Below are 19222 nucleotides of genomic sequence, written 5' to 3'. Positions count from 1 at the left end.
CAGTGGCTCAGTTGGTAGATTGGCTTCCTACCAACCATAGGGTTGAAGGGTCGTGCCTCGCTTTTTCCGACCACGTGTCGAAGTGTCTCTGGCCAAGAAACTGAACCCCCAACTGCCCATCTCCATCCCCAGCCTTGCAGCCACGGTCTCAAGCCTGGTAGAAATTGGGGAGGGCTGCGTAAGAACGGCGTCCGGCATAAAAACTGTGCCAAATCAACATGTAGACAAATTATCTGCTGTGGCAACTCTGAACTCACAGGATACAACGAAAGGACAAAGGACTATTTACTCTGCACCAAAGGGGATGTACTGATCCCCCAAATAGCCAACATTGTCATCTAATAAGCCTGACGCTGGCGTGACCAAAAATGGGTGCCACTTTCCAAGAAGGATGTTTATTAAAATGTTCAGTAGTTTTATTATTGACTCATTCATAAGCCGTCCTACTCATTAACCTTTTTGTAAAGGCTGCTCTATTCAAGGGGGGTAATATCACAGTCCGATTCATGACCTGATTATACGCTAGACAACCGACCACCTTTATAACAGTTGTGTTTAAATCTTAGGTATAGAAGTAACTGATGAAAAAAATGCACCAAATGCTCATATCTTGGCTATTGGTCTATGATCAGTATTTCACAGGAGCACAAATGTCTGTGTTTGAGAATTTTGTTTTTCACTGTTTTCAACTATCTAATGGTTCAGAGACTGTGATGGTGGATGTTGATTATCCTCGTTGTTCACCCAAGGTCACAGTAATGAAAAGAGTGAGCACACCGCCTCCATTAAATACCTTGTTGCAACCTTTTTCGGAGAACTAAACAGCATACACTGACATTAGTTACATATCTCACAAATGAAAGCAGGACCCCAGAGATATCAAGTTGGATAAAAAACAAGTTTTTTTTTTTTAAAGTCTGTTTTTCTTTAACAAACAAGAAAATAATACTCATTTTTTATTAGCCCATTACACCATCACACACAGACTCTCATGATAGGGAAAGTTTTAGTCACTGATGTTTCTAGACATAATTTACCCGTATAACACATTTTTAATGTATCCTTGTTAAATGGAAAGGAAATGCTGTGTGGATCATGTGACTATAAGAGCCCCCCACAATTTACAGATTAAATGTTACTGTGGGAGTCATGAAGCCCCTTAAACCACTGACCGTGTTCTTTCTGCCAATATGATCGTAGGTATTAACAGTGTCCTGCACTGAGACATGGTCCATTAGAAGAAATGTACCTGACAATGAAACGTTATTTGTCACCTTCAGTACAGGTCAAAGCAATTATTATTTTATATAGTATAGTATAATCGTATTTTAGAGATCGTGAAGTGTTGGTGTAAAACTATTTACAGCAAACTTAATTGAATTATTACCTTCTGAATACAAGGCTGATGTTTCCATCACATTCATTTTCCTGACTGTTCATAGCAACTGAAAGGAATTCATGAAGGCTCATTTCTGCTTTGAGTGCAGTAAGCAAAACAGGCTGCTAGTCTAAGGCTTATTACTCTAAAGGTTAGGCTTAGACCATGGTTAAGCTCTTGAATCATCTTATATTAAATTGTGCCTTTGTGCAAGACTCTGGGAATTCTCTGCAGATCATGCTGTCTCTCCTAACAAAGTAAAGCATGTGCCACAGAAAAGTGCTACACTTTGTTTATATAAGATTCAAACTACAGAAACTCCTTCCACCTTTAGTTCAAAGCAAATCTTTCCAGTCTGAAGGTTGGAGGGAATATAAAGTAATTAAAATTAGCTCCAACCTTTCTGTCATACACTATTACTATCACATACTGAACATTACTCTTGGCTTCTCAGCTGAAAGTCCATCACAGGCTGGTATCTGTTACAGTTACCAATGACTGGACCTCGGTCATAAAGAATCAGAAATTAATAAGCAATCAAATTATGGTCTGCATTTATTCTGTATTATTTCTCTGCATTTATTTTTCAGTATACACCACCAATAGTCATTACAGCAACCCTGATATTTAGCATTTTATAGTGTGAGGAAAGGTTCAAGCTGAATGTGTTTAAAGGAGGCTGAAAGGCCTGATTTCAGATCTTGATCAAAAGCCACATGATCAGAGTGGAGTGGTCAGGGCCAGATGGATGGACTCAGCAATATAGTCCAAGTTACGGCCGTTGATTGCGCTGACGTTTAAGCAGCCACTGGGCAGGAGGTACATATGTCTCCACTTTGACAGAAATTCTACCTGCAGACCTAAAGTAGATATAAAAAACAAGAAGTACAGTGAAAGCACATCGGTATTTATGATAATCATGAGTTCTGTTGCTTTTTGTAGAATACTGGTAGTATTTTTCCTCCGGAAGAACGTACTATTAGCAATCATACTTATTGTTAAACAATCAAAAAGAGACTGTTAAATTTCAGGCCTGTTATTCTACAGGCGTAAAGTGAGCCAATCACATTTCATAGCTCTGTAAAAAGCGCTATAATTGCATGTTATCGAAAGAGCGGCATGACTCAGTTCAAAATAATGAATCTGAAAAAATATACAGTAAACGCCAGTTCAGTTCAAGATTAAAAGAAAAGCATTGAAAACTACAGTAATTATGACTTTCAGACATCAGCAGTGTTTTGTTTTATCCTTATTTGAGTCTAGTGAATCATTTGCTGGTCTAGTTCACTAGAAAAACAACAGATTTTCATTTCTCCTCACCATTTAGACCTGTACAACAGTAGAGTCCACTTTGCTGAACCAGATGATCCCAGGAACCTGGAGTTCCCAAAAGCCGCAGCCTGTCTCTCAGGATTTCTCGGATCAGCATACATCGCTCAACGATGCGCTTAACTTCACCCTGCCTGGCAAACACAGGGGCAAACTAGGAACTAATATCATTCAGTACCTGCAAAATGTAAAAAGATCCAAGAGGTCAACATGCGATTCCTAAATAAATCAGATGACCGGTGCACAAGCTGTTGGCATCTACTGATACTGTAGCAATGTCACTGTCCAAGCCACATTTTTTAAATACGTATTTTTTCATTCAAGTAGAGCGTGACTCACCATTCAACCAGATGGGCAGGGTTACTGAGCACTGTGGCAACAACTTGTGCTCCTCCTACAGATGGCTGGTCCCACAGTGTTCTGACTATTGAGTCAGCTCGATGCCGCACAGGCAACCAGAGGGAGTCCTGCTTCAAGACGCATAGGATGTGTCCCACAGCTTCACCTAGTGAAGGGGGAAGAGAAGAGATTGAATCAGATACTATAAAGAAGCGCCGCACATGGTTTAGCAATAGTATTATAATGTTATTTTTCTCTATTTCCTATGAAGCTGGTGCTGAAAAAAGGCTGAAGAGGGATGTCTCTGAATTAGGAAATAAAATAAGCCACTCAGTTCTGGTGAATGAAATTTCTCCAACTCGCAGAGAAACAAGCAAGAAGCTGCCTTGGAAAGATTTACTGATACTAGCATAGAGCCCTCGCAGAAAAGTAATATTGTAAAGCAACAGGCAACGTGATTTTGTCTTGTTAGACACAACTAGCAGTGCCCAGTTGATACGATAAACAAGAATACATATTTGCTCTGGTCTGTTGTGTGAGGGGCTGACACTGTCTGACAGCACAAAAGAAAAGAAAATTGAGTTCAGATTGACTGGCTGTATTTTCTTTTAATAGCAGAGCAGGTTCAGATTGTACTTTGTGCTGATTTAACATCAAAGATACCAGTCTTAATTTGTTGTGTTGGCTCATCTTGTCAAGGAGTCCCTTTGGTCACAGAAGTGACACATATAAATCTTTAAAATAAGTCATTTTCTGAACATCACTTTCTCACCATATAATCCAAAACAGTGGGAGAAGGACTGAGCACAGAGGAGATCAATCCCCTGCGATGCAAAGCACTGTATTGGCCAGGCATCTCGCTCTAAATCGCCATAGCACAGTCCCTGAGCCGGCAGCAAGAAGAAAGGGAAAAGCCTACGCCTCTGTTGAAACAGTGCCAAGTAGTAGGAGTGAGGAGCTTCTTGTCTAATTAAAAACAATGTTAGCCTCTATTAGAAATGTACGCGTCTGTTACCATGATGAGTTGCATAACCACAGCCCATTGACTGTGAGAGAGGTCTGCTCCGGTTGGGTAGTGAGCAGACGCTGATAGAACAACAACACTTTGCTCAGGAGCCCTCTCCAGATCCTCCAGTAGCTTCTCCAAACAAATGCCCCGCTGCTTGTCATCCCAGTAGTAATATTCATGGATATCTTGGATCCCTGCTGCTTGGAAGATACCAGGCAATGAGTCTACAGAAAGGATGGAGATGAAATACTATATTAGATTCTTAAAGCAGTACAAATTCCTCAAGATCATTGCTGCTTAAACCCCCAGCATATAATTACACTATGCTGCCACCACTGTAAGTGAACACTGTTTAGGATAATTTGCTTTTTAATTGAATCCACCAATTGTTTTTACTTGTGAACAAGTTTCTGCTGCATTCCTAAAGGGATTGATGCGAATGTGCAGTAGTCCATTCCATTCTGTTTTGCACATTTTCTTTTCTTTTCACAGGTTTCCTCAATCGCCAAGTCCCCACTAAATCTTTTATATTTGCAAAAGATAAGTGAATAAACTCTATCTGGAAGGTAGAAAATTCTTTCAGTGAACATCTGACATGTCTGCTAAGGGTCTGAATATATTAATGGCTCTTTATCTGGAAGATACCATGAGTCTATAGAGAGGATTGTCTTTCTCATACACCCATTCCTTTTATGTCTAACCTCTTTCCTTCTGTGTTTATGTCGTAGTAACTAGTGTTGCTATGGATACTATTGCTGGCCATTATTTGCCATTTGTTCTTATGGTATATTTGTGGTGTATACTGTATGAGTCATCCTCTAGTTTTGTTGTCAGTAACATGTAAATTTACATAAGGAGCTACACTGGACTATTATAGTATTCATTTTTAACTATTAAAAATTGTGCATTGTGTTATTTATGTTTTAAGAACCTAATCTAACGTGCACCAACATTTTAGAGCCAACACACGTGTGTTCTTGTTGAGACGAAGGTTTACCATCACAAGGGGAAGAGAGGTAGACCGGCCCACACCAAGGTGCGCCAGCATCAAACCAGTGTTTTAAGAGTTCAGCTCCAAGACGCAGAGCTGCAGTAAAACCAGGAGTCTGGACACCCAACACCTGAAAGAGTTAAAATAATGAAAATGATCAGGACGCTAAAACACTTGAGTGCTCTTTATGTGCTGATTTATTCTGACGTTACAGCTGCATCTAAATCCATGACTGTGTAATTATAGATCAATTATAGTTCAGTTACAGTGTTTGTGGGGAGCTGCGATTACCCTGTTCTCCACTATTGCCCGAGAGCTCTTCCCCAAAGCAACCTGTGTGGCTCTCTTGGTGAATTCTGTCAGGCCTAAAGAAGATGGATACTCAGGTCGAAGAGTGGGATCGCCGCTCAACTGTTGCTTTATTTTCCCAATAAGACACAATTCAAATGTCTTTCCTTCCTCGCTGAAATACTCTGCAAAAGGCAGTCGTTGCATTAAAAAGGTCAGTTTTGTTCATTACAAAACAAAACTGTCAAATTGAAAAATCTTTTGTGTTTTCGGAAAAGGAAAACAAAGGTCATAACGGGGGAAAACTGCAGTCTAACTATGAATCTCTGCATGTGGACCAATTAACTAGTATAGATTTCTGATCTGCAGTTATCATCCCACTCAAAAACAATCAGCTGGAAACAATTAGAGAAAATAAAAAAACAATGTAGAAGAAAAAAATGTGGAAATCTGGTGGAAATGCATAAGAAGCTAGTGTCATGGTAGCTAATTTACTGCACTTTGTGTTTAGATATAGATTTTAAAATGCAAACAGAAGTTGTATTTGAAGTATACTAAGGTCCATCCAACTGCTCCAGCTTCGGGATTACAGCGAGGGGAAACGTACAGTATCCTCCAGGCTTCAGATTCTTATAATGTGGGTAAAATCAGTTGTCTCTTTTTTTTTCACAATTCCTGGAGCTGCTCCTCCAGAAACAAAGGGCTAATATCTGTTACTGATTTTGCTGAAATTCCTTTTTGTGGTTGATCGTGTCTGTGAGCCCTCCCTTAAAATGCCTCAATTACACTACTAATATTCTGATTTCTCCAGGCAATAGTCTGACTGAGTTACAAAAATTTCTGCGTATTTTAAATGGTATTGTACAAGGTGTGGTTGATCATATGTACTGTATGTACCGTGAAAGTCTTGGCCAGATTTGTTTGTTTGATAATGTTTCTCCTCAAATCTCAAATTTTCATTTTATATTAATTAAGCAAGCCTGTGGAAACTGTTATGCACAGACTGGTTTATGTATGCTTATTAATAAATTGAAGATCTAAAGATCGTCTAAGGTGGAATTATGAAGATCTAAAGATCTTCAATTTATAAGATCTTGATATAAATGTTTTTTTTTATTTTCCTGCTACAGTTTTGCACCTTGGGTTGGTATGTGCCTAGCTGTGCACGTTAATTTAATTTATATAGTATCTATATAGACTCAAGGAGAGAACTACTTGTTCTTCAAAGCTTATTTCTAAGGATTTCATTTGAGAACTCATTCAACAATAATTTATTTTCTTCTATTCAGAAATGTATGCTTTAGAAAAACAAGTGTTGGGGGACACACACCTGTAAAACAAAATCGTTATTTGTGCTTCAGTACTCTTTCAAAGGTGAAAATGTGGTAAATACAAATGCTAGGAAAGTTTTTTTTAAAGGGGGGGGGGGGGAGATTTCTGTAACCTAGCAACCTAGATCAAAAACACCAGCTGTCAAGTGACAAAAAGGGAAAACATTTTATTTGCCCTTTATTCTGAGTGAGCAGTGGTGGAAGAAGTTGTATTTTGTTGAGGTAAAATTATTATTACCACGGTGTATAAATATTTTACTCAAAGTATAGTCCTGCATGGAAAACAGTAAAGGTACAAAAACATCAAAATATACATAAAACAATAAGCCCTCAGTTACTGAATTATTATTCAATAATGTGTAAACATCACAAAAGCTTCAGATGAAGGTTAACAATTTGCTGTCAAGTAGTTAATTAGCTGAAAAAGCATAATAATTTATTTGTTAATTATATTTTTTATCATCATATCTGTATCCATCACTAAAGCTCTGGAATGTATGTAGTACCTATTTCCCTCTCTGAGCTGTAGTGAAGTTACAGTGAAAGTTACATGAAATAAGTACAATTAGGCTAAAGAAAGAGAAACCATCATAAACAGTGGTAAACGCAGATGAGCGGACTCACCTCTCCCTGCCAGGTAAACTTTCCTGGCCTGACTGTCTGTATTGAAGGCTACCAGCAGCCTCGTTTCAGGAGTGGCTGCTGCTGCAGTGTGTGTGGATGCGGAGTGTTGACCTCCTGGGTCGTCATTTTGGTTGACCTCTGCCTCATCAGTGCTCCTGCCAGGTCGGCTCATCTCGTTTCCAAACAGCCACGTCAACACGGTACCTACGAGGTTTTTGTTTAGACTCTGTCTCCAGGTTACCGCACGTCTTTGGATACTGTCACCACGGCAACAGAAACGGATGAGTTTGTCACTCCCTAATTTGTGGCTCTGGTGAGTTTACTTTTGCCACCAACATGAGCCATTCTCAGATAGGCTAGCCTGAGTGGAAGTGATCACTTTTGGAAGAGACCAACCCAGTTCCAGCCTCAAAGTGTGACAACAAGTCAGTTTAAAGTGGACCTCCTGCTCCCATATAAGGTTAGTTTTTGTAGTTGCACAACAAACCTGCAACCTCCACACATTAATTAAAATGCCAAGCAGCAATCAGCATGTTGAAAGATTTTCTTCATCCATTGTCACTGACTTGTCTTTGTGGAGATGGTTTATAAGTATAAGTTGCTAGTGATAATATAAAACGTGTTAGTAATATTCCATATGTACAGTACTTCAAATCACATTTCCTTTGTCAGATCCATTTTAAGAGGAGCAGTGCAGCTTCCTGGCTTGCCATTCAAGTTATGACACACCACAGTATTGTAAGTGCATCAAGCTTCTGGGACACAGCACTGGCCAAGTGCGTTTTACCCAAGCTGAGAATTGAAAAACAGCCATTTCATGTGGATGAAGAAATAGCAGTGAATCTCACAGTAATTGAAAAACCCAGAATTAAAGTTTTAAAGAGCAGAGGCTATGTAGAGCAGTTTGTAAAGCTGCTCATCACAAATCACTGCACTAGATGGCAGTAGTTGGTCAAACCATGTAGTTAGTTTTGTCTTGGGTCATTTAGGAAAGAGATTCATTTAAGAGATGCACTTTTTCCTGGCCTTATCTGCTGTATTGCTATTTCTGTACTGCTGGGCTGTTTCTCTCAGTACTTGTCTTCAGAGAATTAACTGTTTAAGCAACAGCATTATTGTGTGTAGCAGTGGGGTTTTTCCATGCAAAGAGTCACATCCTTTCCTAAAATGTAATATAGTCCTCACGGGATGTTGTATCCTGGACTCGTGGGATGTTGTATCCTGGAGATGACTCTTAGTAGAGTAATGTGTTATCCTTATTTTTGTATGAGTAATTCTGAATCAGATGGAAGTGTTTTTTGTTTTGTTTTGAGGGAGTGACGACAAAACATGTATCTTTGTCTATTGCTGGATTTGTTTTCCTAGCATCAGACTGCTTTGTGGTTGTGTTTTAAACATTTGTGATGTCAGGTTGTGTGTGGCTGCTTGTGTTATAATTTGGAGTTAGAACAAAATGAGCCCAGAAACAAAGGTACAGTACAAAACCAAAAGTCCTATAACAAAGGGAAATCACTTTTCTGGAGTTCATCTATTATATAAGAAACTATATCTAATACCGCGTTGTATCAAAAAATAAAACATTCTGTAAGCTTGACCAAGTGGTGTATGTTTCAGTCACGCCGTGTTACCAGGATGGATCCACAGTGTGTTAACTTAGTTAGACTAAAGCACTCTAATGGTGAGATCTAGTCTGGTGTCAATGAACACTTTTTATGTTTGTGCACTGAAAATGTGTGTTTATCCTGAGAAAAATGTGGCGTAACACCCTGTGCAGGACAAGGTGTTGGCACCATAAAGGCTCAGTGAAGAAACACTGATTTTCAGTTGCAATCAAGAGATGAGAGAGAAAAACCATGACACGCTTAAAATTAGAGCCAAGAAATAAAAACCTTTAATCAAACACCATCAACATTGCAAGCACATATATTACTACATCATGTGGAAATTAGATTTTCAAATTGAAAAGGGAAAAAGCAAAGTAACAATTGGATGTACATTTTAAAAGTTCCATGGTTTACATGTGCAGTTTGACCTGAAATGTGTTTGTAAGATGTGTAAAATCTTTTTAATCCTGCAACTATAAGAATGAATTTGCCTATGATCATCTGCATGCACACTAGTAATGGTTTGGCTTTTGGTTGTTAAAAATGTATTTGGAAGCTATTTGTACTTCCTGTAATAGTATTTTTCATAAAATAGGCCCCTTAATCTAATCCAGCTCATGGAAAACACTGTAACAGGAATCAGCTGATTTAAATGTGGCTTAACTTTTGATAGGCAAATTTTTTCCACTCTGAACTGTGGTGGCTTTTTACCAAATCATGTTTCAGTAGTCACACAGTTCGCATGGCGAAGCTACATAATGTTGGTTACAGTTTGTTGTCAGATGTCCTGCATTTTCACTCTCAGTTTATTCTTTAATGTCACAAATCCTGATAATTCCACACTTAACATAAGATGACATCTGCTCAAACAGTAGCACAGCCAGAGATGGTGGTTTTGGTGGGTGGAGGATTACTTATAATAAGAAACATTAAGTTGTTTACAACTGTTTCTTAAGCTGATCAAGTGGTTTACATTACAGAGCAGTGATTCCAGGGTGGGAATCACAGTGAGATAAATCTAAAGGATGTTCATTATGTCCTGACCTCTTGCAGATTTTGTCTTTTTTCTTGTCAAAGTACTGGACTCTTTTGCTTCTTCGTGTGTCTAGAAAACACTTAAAATCACACTGTTCCCAGCAAGAGTTTAGAATGTGTGTAGAAAATGTGGTGAATGGAGGTATATTACCATTAAAACATCACAGTATAGACTGTGAAGACAATGACTTGCTGAATTTGAGCAATGGTAAAATACATTTTGATCCTAAATACTGGAAATTTCAATTGACTCTAAATAATCCTAGTAGATGGTTTTCAATACTAAAATACTTCAACATCTCACAATTATATATTAAGTAGTTTGAATTTACATTTTTACAACTTTGCTCTCATAAGTGAGAGCTTTCACACGTGACCAGTGTCACAGTTGTATAATACTTTATTTCCTAATGCAACAGATGGTGTATTATGACTAATAACACACGACAATATGCCCCAATACAACAAAATAATGGATACAGTTAAGTCCACTATTCTTCTATATTTGGACATGTCAGAGTGCTTACAGAGCTTATAGCATGACCATTTTTGCCAGCAACACAGCAAGCAGCGATGTGTTTTGCTATGTTTACCTGCAGTTTTTAATACTGTACCTTGCACAGTGACATACACTGATGTTTGGATTGTAAACTAGAATTTTGTTTGCGTCAACAGCCATGTTTTATAGCTGTGTTATAAAATAGAATAACTTGATTTAAGCAAGATAACTATTGTGCGGATACAGACTTTAGGCTCAAACAGAAACATTAAGACTGAGACAGACACATGAAGTTAGGATTTGAGTGCTTGGTTGAGCTGATATTACACTGAAGAATCTGTGTGGGAAAATATATGTTCTTTAATGAACAGTGAAGACTTGCCAAGATTATGACCTTGTTGGAAGTATTTCAACTTTGGTATTTCACTACAGATTCAGTGTCATCATAAATAGATAACTTACCAGATAATGTACTGTAAAAAATGAGTAATTGCTATCATTTTTGTGTCCAGAGGTTCACTGGAATGCATTTAAAACTTGCCGTTAAGTATGACTCAGAAACTCAGTGTATTTTGCAAACAGTATTTAGATGAGACTGGGAGGTTCACCGTTGTCAGTGTTGAGTTGCAGCCGTCAGTCTTCTCCACAGAGACAGTCACGATCTTCATCTGCAGACTAAAGCAGCTGTTTCTCTACACTCAATCCAGTCATCTTTTGAGGGCTCAGCTACATTTTTCAGGGCCGGTGGTTGTGTTCTTCTTCAGCTGGTCTCAGCCTTTGCAGGAATCACATTAATCAAAGAAGTCCATAGTTTGCCTCAGCAGCTTGACATTTTACAATTCATCCGTCCTTTTCTTGTAATGTGAAGCTGAAAAGATATGAACATTTAGCATGAAATGTTTCAGTTGAAGTGAATTAACCTTATTATTATCTATCTTGTGTACTTTAAAATAATGTCACACAGACAACGTGACATCACATTGGGGGGAACTGCAACTAAAATCAGCATGGCAGTTCTGCAGCAATATTGGCCTGTTTGCTAACAGTTAGGATGAAAGGAAGACATTGCCCACAGTGACAGGATCCAATATTCACCTGTGAATATTTCACTGCCTTTTTAAAATCGTAATTCTTAAATCATAATTATACGTTTTTAATTTTCAGTTGATTTGAAGATAACCGACAAGAATGTTTGCTGTCATATTATATCCTTGACCTGCCGTGCAGCCCTGTAAGATGTAATGTAACCCTATAAAAAATGAAGTTTTTATGTGTGTAACTAAAGGACTTCTTGTCCTGTGCTAGTCACACCCTTTGTTGCATTTCAGTTTCTGGCAGATAAGAAACCTTCCAGACAGTGACAGTTTGTTGTCTTACAGGTTATTTGTGAGTATGGAGTTTTAAGTGAAACCAGCATTATTATTATTGCATCTCATTTTCCTGTTATTTGTTTTTTTTCCCCTAATAATAGAAAGTTAATGCGAAGTTTCTTTCATCCTTTAATCCTGCGTGAAACTCTACCTCCACCCCCCTAACGAGACAGAAATTCTGATGCTATCATCTCAACTGTACATGTCTCTACAGGAAAACCTGTAACTGTAAAATTCACATAAATGTGAATGCATCCAGGGAAAAAAATAGCCAAGAAACTATTCACAATGTTGTTTCATAAGAATTTGTACACAAAAAATTAGATATAAAATCAGGAAAAACATGTTTTATATTATACCATATATACAATAATAGAATTTTCTGAGAAATAGAGGATGGAATTAAAAAACTTTTGTCGTAATTTATGATGATGCCGTGTACAGTATCTTGCCAACATAGATGTATTCATCTGTATTTCATATTATTGAACTAAGAACAGACAGCAGCAATCCCATGAAACCAGACATTAAAACCACCAAGCCAGTATTCATACTATTATTAGCCATAATAAATATAGATTTTAAAAAAGCCTGCCTGAGAATAAAGCTATCATTTTAAATGTGTTTAAAATTACCAAAGGTACATAGTTGTCATTGTATTGACTGCAGGTAAACCCCCTCTGTCCAACAGTAAATCAATGTAGAACATTTTTAAATGTGACAAAGTGAAGAACTTGATTTCATTAAATATTCCAACCATCTGTGTAATGCAAAGGTAAATATTTTAAGAACACTATGGTCATAGTACAGCATAACATGAAAGTACTGATATCTTGATGTCTGCTCCTGTTAGTGTAACAGACAGTCTTGAAAGTTTCAGTCATGTAGAACTGATGTAGGGATAAAGCCAAGGAGCATTCAGGTATGATTTACTGCTTTTTTGTATCTGTCCAAACCCTAACAATCTAAGTGTTTCCAAGTGTTTGCTCAACTTCTGGATGCCTCCATTTGAACGTGATGCAGTGTGATTGGACCTGATACCAGCTATGCTTGTAAAGGAGTGTTGGAGGTCTCCCACAGGTCACTACCACCATGTTTGTTTTATCCTGCTGCTTGTTTCACGCTTTCTTGAGCCTGATCTTGCTCTTAGTTAACCAAATGCACATTGTGGAAGTCGGTGTGTGGCGATAGATTGGAGGCACAGTTAGTATAATGCAGAGAAAAGCCCAGAGTTTTAGAGTTCACAGCACAGGAAAGAAGCGTTAACACGCTCCGGTCCTTCTTTTAATTCTATCAAAACATTAGGTTGCTCTAATGTGTAACTAATGATGTGCTACCTGCAGGGCTTTAACTTATTCCGGCAGTTCAGGCCGCGGTCATGGGCTAAAGTGTCCTTTAATACAGGTTTGTGTGCTATGGGAAGAAACAGTCTGCATCTGTGGGAAATACAATTATATCCTCATATTTAGCTGGCATAATGATAATCTCTTCAAGTAACGCAAAGTTTTTGACAATGTAAACCTTAGATGCCAAGCTTATAAAAACAACGTCCTTTTGAAGTTTTTGTTATGAGTTGTCAACTAATATGTCTGAAATGTTTATACAGTCATTAGTAATGTATTGAGTAATGAGTCACTAATGTGGCTCTAGTGAGTCAGTATTTATACTGGAAATGTCATTCTCACCCATCTCTTTGTGCTTTGTGTGATGTCTGCTTACTTGTGCTTATTTAGTTCACCGCAGTTGAAAGTTCACAAGCTGAGAATAAGAACATACTGTGTATACAAACGTGTACCGTGTTCATTTGATTGTATGCGGTGAACAGATAGTACCAGTGAGAAAGTTGTCATTAAAATAAAGGTTACAACTGTGCTTGTTGTAACCTATTACATGTTGCTTTAGTGCTAAATTTGTACTCAAATCTACAGCGGAAAATATTTTAGTGTGCATCAGATGGCCATGCCAGATTTCTTTGTTCTGCCTTTTAGAGACGTTACTCAGCAACATGTTGACAAGTCGCTTCCTCACGTGTAGAGTATGAGCTCTCTGATATGCTGCAATACACATGCCTGCATGGCTGCTGTCCTGTATCTTTGCACGCATATTAGTCCTGTATTCATCATCAAGAGGAAAGTTCTGGACATCTTTCTAAACCAGGCTATCAGACATCAGACAGACGCTCCTCATATCTTCACATTTACAGTGTGATTTAGTAGAAATCCTACTTGGCTGCTGGCTTTTGAAATAAAAGCTTCCACTCTCTGTTAGCTTAATTTTAGAGTTGTCAACCATGGATAAACTGCGCTTAGGAACTCCTTTTGTCCATAACCAACATTGGTCCCCTTCAAATATGTAAATATTCTCGAATATATTAAGACTAATTCAGAAATACCACTTAAAATATCACACAGTGACACGGCTTACAAAAACACAGACACAACAAAATCTTCATTAATTCTGTAAAAAATTTACTTAAATCTGTAATCATAAAAGATACATTGAAAAGGCATTTTCTATGTCAACATGTACTTCTATAAAATCTAAATATTGTAACTATTGATAAAGTGCTGTGTGATGAAGCCTTTTATCCCTATAGTAACTATTCATGCCAGAGGTTGTATTTTGGTTTTTATCAGCCCTGGAATACGTTGACCCTTGACTTAACAAACACTGCTGTTGTGTGTTGTCCTAAAGGTTAAAGAAGCAGCCCAGACTCTACCAGGTTCAGTTCTCAAGTTGTGGCCCCATCAGAGTCATTCTCAAACGGCTGGTCTCACTTATGTTTGTAATCCTGCCCAAAGTGCAGGGTGAGCCCACTGAGCCTTCCCCTTGGGGTGATTTAGTACAGAACCCACGAGGCTCCTTTTAAGGAAGACTTTTATACGCTTGTAAATGTTTTCCGTTTTATGGCTCCATTGATTATGTCTGTAAAATTCCACTGTGGAGATGTCACATAAAGAGAAGAGAAAAATAATATATAATATGCAAAGTAAATATTTGACATCCGTCTGTCATAAAACTTGGTTACTCATGGGAATTCACAAGGCAGGTGTAACAGTTGTGTCAGTTTTCAAAATGACATCGCATTAAAAGTTTACTGGTCTGAAATTGGACAAATTATTGTATATTTCTAAATACATTCCTGGGAGTAAATGTAAGGGTGGAAATCTGAATATTGCAGTTTCAAATGTTTTATTTTTTAATCTGCGTATGTATATACTCTGCATATTCACCCAAATGTTCTCAGTTTGTGAAAATATAATCAAACTAAACTAAAACTAAACAGTGTGATTAAACATTAGCTATCGCCGTAAATTATAACCTTATGAACAATTGTGTTTCCAAAAGTATTTTGTTGTTGTTGTCTTGGTCTTGTTCGGCATTTAAAATTCTAAATAATATCTGTGATTGATGTTGCAACAAAGTTTACAGTATGGGAATTGAATATAAAATTCTGTGGAACATTTAATATATTTGTGAAAATTAACGATAAACCTTTTCTAATGAAATTATATTTAAAGTTTCATTGAGGCGATAATGAAGACGAGTGTTGATTACTTCTGTAAATAGCCAAATGTTATATTAAACAGCAATATTACTTAATAAACCAGCTAAAAAACTGGATATGAATTGCATGAATCTATGTAATTGGATAGCTTTCTTAATTTTTCAAATTACGTGCTGTCAAGTCCTGGTTATGTAGTAGAATAATAATGAAGCAAGTATTCAGCTGTCCAACCTTGATTTTCCTGTGTTAACGAGATCATTCGCATTGGTTGTCAGTGTTGTAAACAGCCTCTCCACTTATGGGGGGAAGTCTTGTGTGTAGTGATAAAGATTTATCTACAGCAGGAGGTGTTGGGCAGGGCACACTGAGGCCCACTGACAGGCAGGAGAGTCAGTAGTTAAAATGTCCTCAAATGTGCCATGAGGTTCTCTGTGTTTTACACATCACTCCAGAGCCACTTCACAGCCACCTTTTGCATTGTGGAATACGGTTGTTGCAGATTGCTGACCAAAAAAGATTTACATTAACAGTAAAGAGATTCCTAGAACACAAAATAAATAAATATCATTCTTATTAACTAGTAAACTAAAACCTACTACCCATTATTACACAGTATCAACCACTGCAATGTGAACATCTGTTTTTTGTTTTTATTTTACAAAAACTAAACTAAATTCCAAGACTGATTATAAGTAACATGGTGCAGAAAATTGTACGGGCACAACCCAAAAGCCAATGTTTCAGAAATTATTTATTTATTTGTTTGCAATGTTCACTTAGTCTATTGCTCTCCTGGGCAGCAGAACAATACTATGTAAGAACATTTCCAAACAGGTATATGTCTAAATGCAAAAAGGAACCTATATATATACGTTTCCGAAAGTTGTGCTAATTATATTTTTAAAATATCTTAATATTCAAAGATTCTTAGATTTCAGGATATCATTATACTGTACATAATGTGGAGCCAGTTTTGTTAAAAGACAAATTACTAGGAAACTACAACTCTTAATATATTTTGCGGGTCATTTTTCTGGTTATCATTATATATGAAACTGAAAGTGCTAATGTGTAGACGTGTTTTTATCAGTATCATTGTGAAATGCCCTGTTAAAGCACAACAGGATGTAAGTAAGGTAAACGGTCATCAATTTATAAATAACTGATGTAACACTGCTCCATGGAGAATTGATCCAGTGGGATAAAAGGACAAAGGCACATAAAGAAAATCAAATGTCAAATCTGTGACAAGAGTCAGACTCACTCATATACTGTATCTCTGGGTTTTTTAGTTTCATAATATCAATAAGCTAATAGGATGAAATACAATTTCTTGATGCTGTATTGTGTTGAGTATAATGTGTATTTCATGTGGTCATCTTATCAGTTACATATTCCAAAAAAGTGTAATGCAGCATGTTGGGAGAACTACACATGAACTGTCAAACACTGACCTCAGTGTTTCTACTTGAGGAGTTAGAAGTTTGTGTGTTTGTGGGGCGTTCATCACATGTGGGTTAAAATGGACTGTAGAATAAAAACAAATAGTAAATTAAGAAGAACTTACAATTTGGTGTCTGGTTCTGACATGGCACTAAACTGTGTACTGCCGTTGTACTGCAGAGCACCAGGGGAGGCCTCCTCACTTTGGCTACTTCCCCGAATACTGGACAGGCTCTCATTTCCCTCCATCCTACTGCATGGAGACTTCTGGAAAGAGCCGGCTGTACCTGACTCAGGTTGCCATAGAAAACAGGAACAGCGAGTCCGAAGCTCTTTATAGAAAGTATTGAGCCGTGGGGTGGACATCCACGGGCAGCTGAGCAGGTTCTTAAATGCACTGCGAAACTCTGGACTCCTGCAGTAGATGATAGGATTAAGTCCAGAGTTGATGTAACCCAGCCAGTTTAACAGTCGGAAGATATTCTTAGAAGGAACGTCTCTGTTAAAAGCATTAATGATGTTGGCAACAAAGAATGGCAGCCAGCACACTGTGAAGGTCCCCATGATGATACCCAGAGTCTTGAGGGCCTTGTGCTCTTTTACAAGCATTAGGCGTGACGGCCTCCGCTTGGCGCTTTTTCTCTTCACTGCGCCGCTGCAGCCGCTGGAGCCCACACATGCCGATGGCAAGATGTTGTTGACCTGAGGGCCAACTTGCAGCTGCGCTGCTGGACACTCATTCTGAAAACGCAAGCGATTCTTATCTATGAGCTGGACCTGCCGCGTTGCTATCAGAAAGACTTTTGCATACACAAATATCATTATGACCAGCGGAATGTAAAAAGACACTATAGAAGATATGATAGCAAAGGCCCAGTTCGTCACAAAGTCACAGCATGCAGGGTCACTGTAGCACCTTTGTGCTTCAGGTTCTTCTCCTGCACGCCAGTACCCATTCATAATAGGCACAAAGGAAATTAAGGCAGACACAACCCACACTAAACAAACTATTCCTCTTGCACGCCACTTACTGAGTAGAACCTTGTGTCGGAGTGGCCTTGTAATGGCTATGTATCGGTCCACAGCTATAACACAGAGGGTCTCGATGCTAGCCGTCACACACAGGACATCTACAGAAGTCCAGAAGTCACAGAATTCGTTACTGAGCTGCCAGTTATCTGTCACCACAATTGTGGCCCCAAGAGGCACCACAAAGACACCCATGATGAGGTCTGCACACGCCAGGGACATAATGAAGATGTTTGTTGTTGTCTGTAGCTGTGAAGTACGTGCTACAGCGATGATGACCAGCAGGTTTCCCACCACTATGATCAATATGATCACGACCAGTATGATAAGGATCCAAGGTCCTGCTGCATTGTGGTAGGATTTTGTTATGTTGTTCTGCAAATATATTGAAGTGCTCAGGTTGCCGTCCATTTTTCACTGGCTCGGCTCAGTCAAAAGTTAGGGTTGAAAAGTCTGCACATCTTACAAACATTATAAATCTGCTGAAAATAAAGTTTCCCTCATTAAATCATAGTTATTCTTTTGTTTGCATTTACTGCTTACTTTTCACACCTTGGGAATCTTGTTTGCCAGTTCTCAAAAAGCAGCTGTGGGTCTCCACATTTCGAAAGACATAATTGTTTCTGGAAGTTCTTCTGGCTTAGGCAACAATAACATGATCACCAAAAAGATGAATCGAAACCATCCACAAAGCCGGAACCATACAAGTTAGCACAGTTGTGATCTGCTGCCATGAATCCAGGAAATACGTCCATATATCAAGTGAGAGAAAAAGTTTTGGAAACAGAAGCCCAGCCTTGTCCATTTAAATACATCCACTGGGATTTGTGCAGCTTGCTGTGTTTTCGCTGAATCTTGCCACAATGCCACAGTTAGACTGTTTGAAGATCAAGCAAACAGTGACGCTGTTGCAGTAACCAATAGAGTGTATCACATTGGCTGCTCACTCCTTCTTTTTAGCTCTCTCTCTCTCTCCCCCTCTCTGTCTCTCTCTTTCCCTCTATCTCTCTCTCGCTGTATCTCAGTGCAGGTTGCCCAAGATTGTATTGGTTCTAATCACACCCTGGCTGAAAGCAGATGGGAGGAGTGGAAAAGTGTGCCTGTGTGCTCAGGCTATACAGGGATCTGTACCCTAATAAAGCCACGCATGTGAGCGATCACATACTGTACAACTAAAGATACAGTTGTCCTGAATCAGCACATATAGCATATTTGTATGCACATTTACAAAGTATGGAACTACCATCATCTCTTCATTCTTTAATGCGACTGATTTTATGTTGATTCTAGCAACTACACTAACACATTACCCATATCTGTCACCTTACTGTGTCAACAATGTGACAGGCTTTTACACTACTGGCTTCTGTTCTGATTGTCAAATGATGCTGGCTTTTTTCAAACACACACTTCCAAGGCTTAACAATATGTTTTGTCATTTATTT

General features: G+C 38.3%; 2 protein-coding genes across 2 annotated transcripts; both read right to left on the bottom strand.

Moving 5' to 3' along the window:
• Positions 1 to 1914: 1914 nt before the first annotated feature.
• Positions 1915 to 8783, bottom strand: got1l1 (glutamic-oxaloacetic transaminase 1 like 1). The gene is made up of 8 exons (XM_067522543.1): positions 7290 to 8783; positions 5338 to 5519; positions 5053 to 5176; positions 4062 to 4279; positions 3819 to 3969; positions 3047 to 3212; positions 2699 to 2841; positions 1915 to 2238 (listed from the first exon to the last, which is right to left on the bottom strand). The coding sequence occupies exons 1-8, from the start codon at positions 7459 to 7461 to the stop codon at positions 2099 to 2101; spliced, it is 1296 nt and encodes a 431-aa protein (XP_067378644.1). The 5' UTR covers positions 7462 to 8783; the 3' UTR covers positions 1915 to 2098.
• Positions 8784 to 9163: 380 nt separating this feature from the next.
• On the bottom strand, positions 9164 to 18749 carry adrb3a (adrenoceptor beta 3a). The gene is made up of 2 exons (XM_067522541.1): positions 16873 to 18749; positions 9164 to 11295 (listed from the first exon to the last, which is right to left on the bottom strand). Exons 1-2 carry the CDS (start codon positions 18186 to 18188, stop codon positions 11268 to 11270), a joined length of 1344 nt encoding a protein of 447 aa, XP_067378642.1. The 5' UTR covers positions 18189 to 18749; the 3' UTR covers positions 9164 to 11267.
• Positions 18750 to 19222: the final 473 nt, after the last annotated feature.

Source organism: Channa argus, chromosome 11, assembly GCF_033026475.1.
Source record: "Channa argus isolate prfri chromosome 11, Channa argus male v1.0, whole genome shotgun sequence".
NCBI lineage: Eukaryota > Metazoa > Chordata > Actinopteri > Anabantiformes > Channidae > Channa > Channa argus.
The sequence above is the reverse complement of the archived record's forward strand: the minus strand, read 5'-3'. Positions and strand labels throughout refer to the sequence as shown.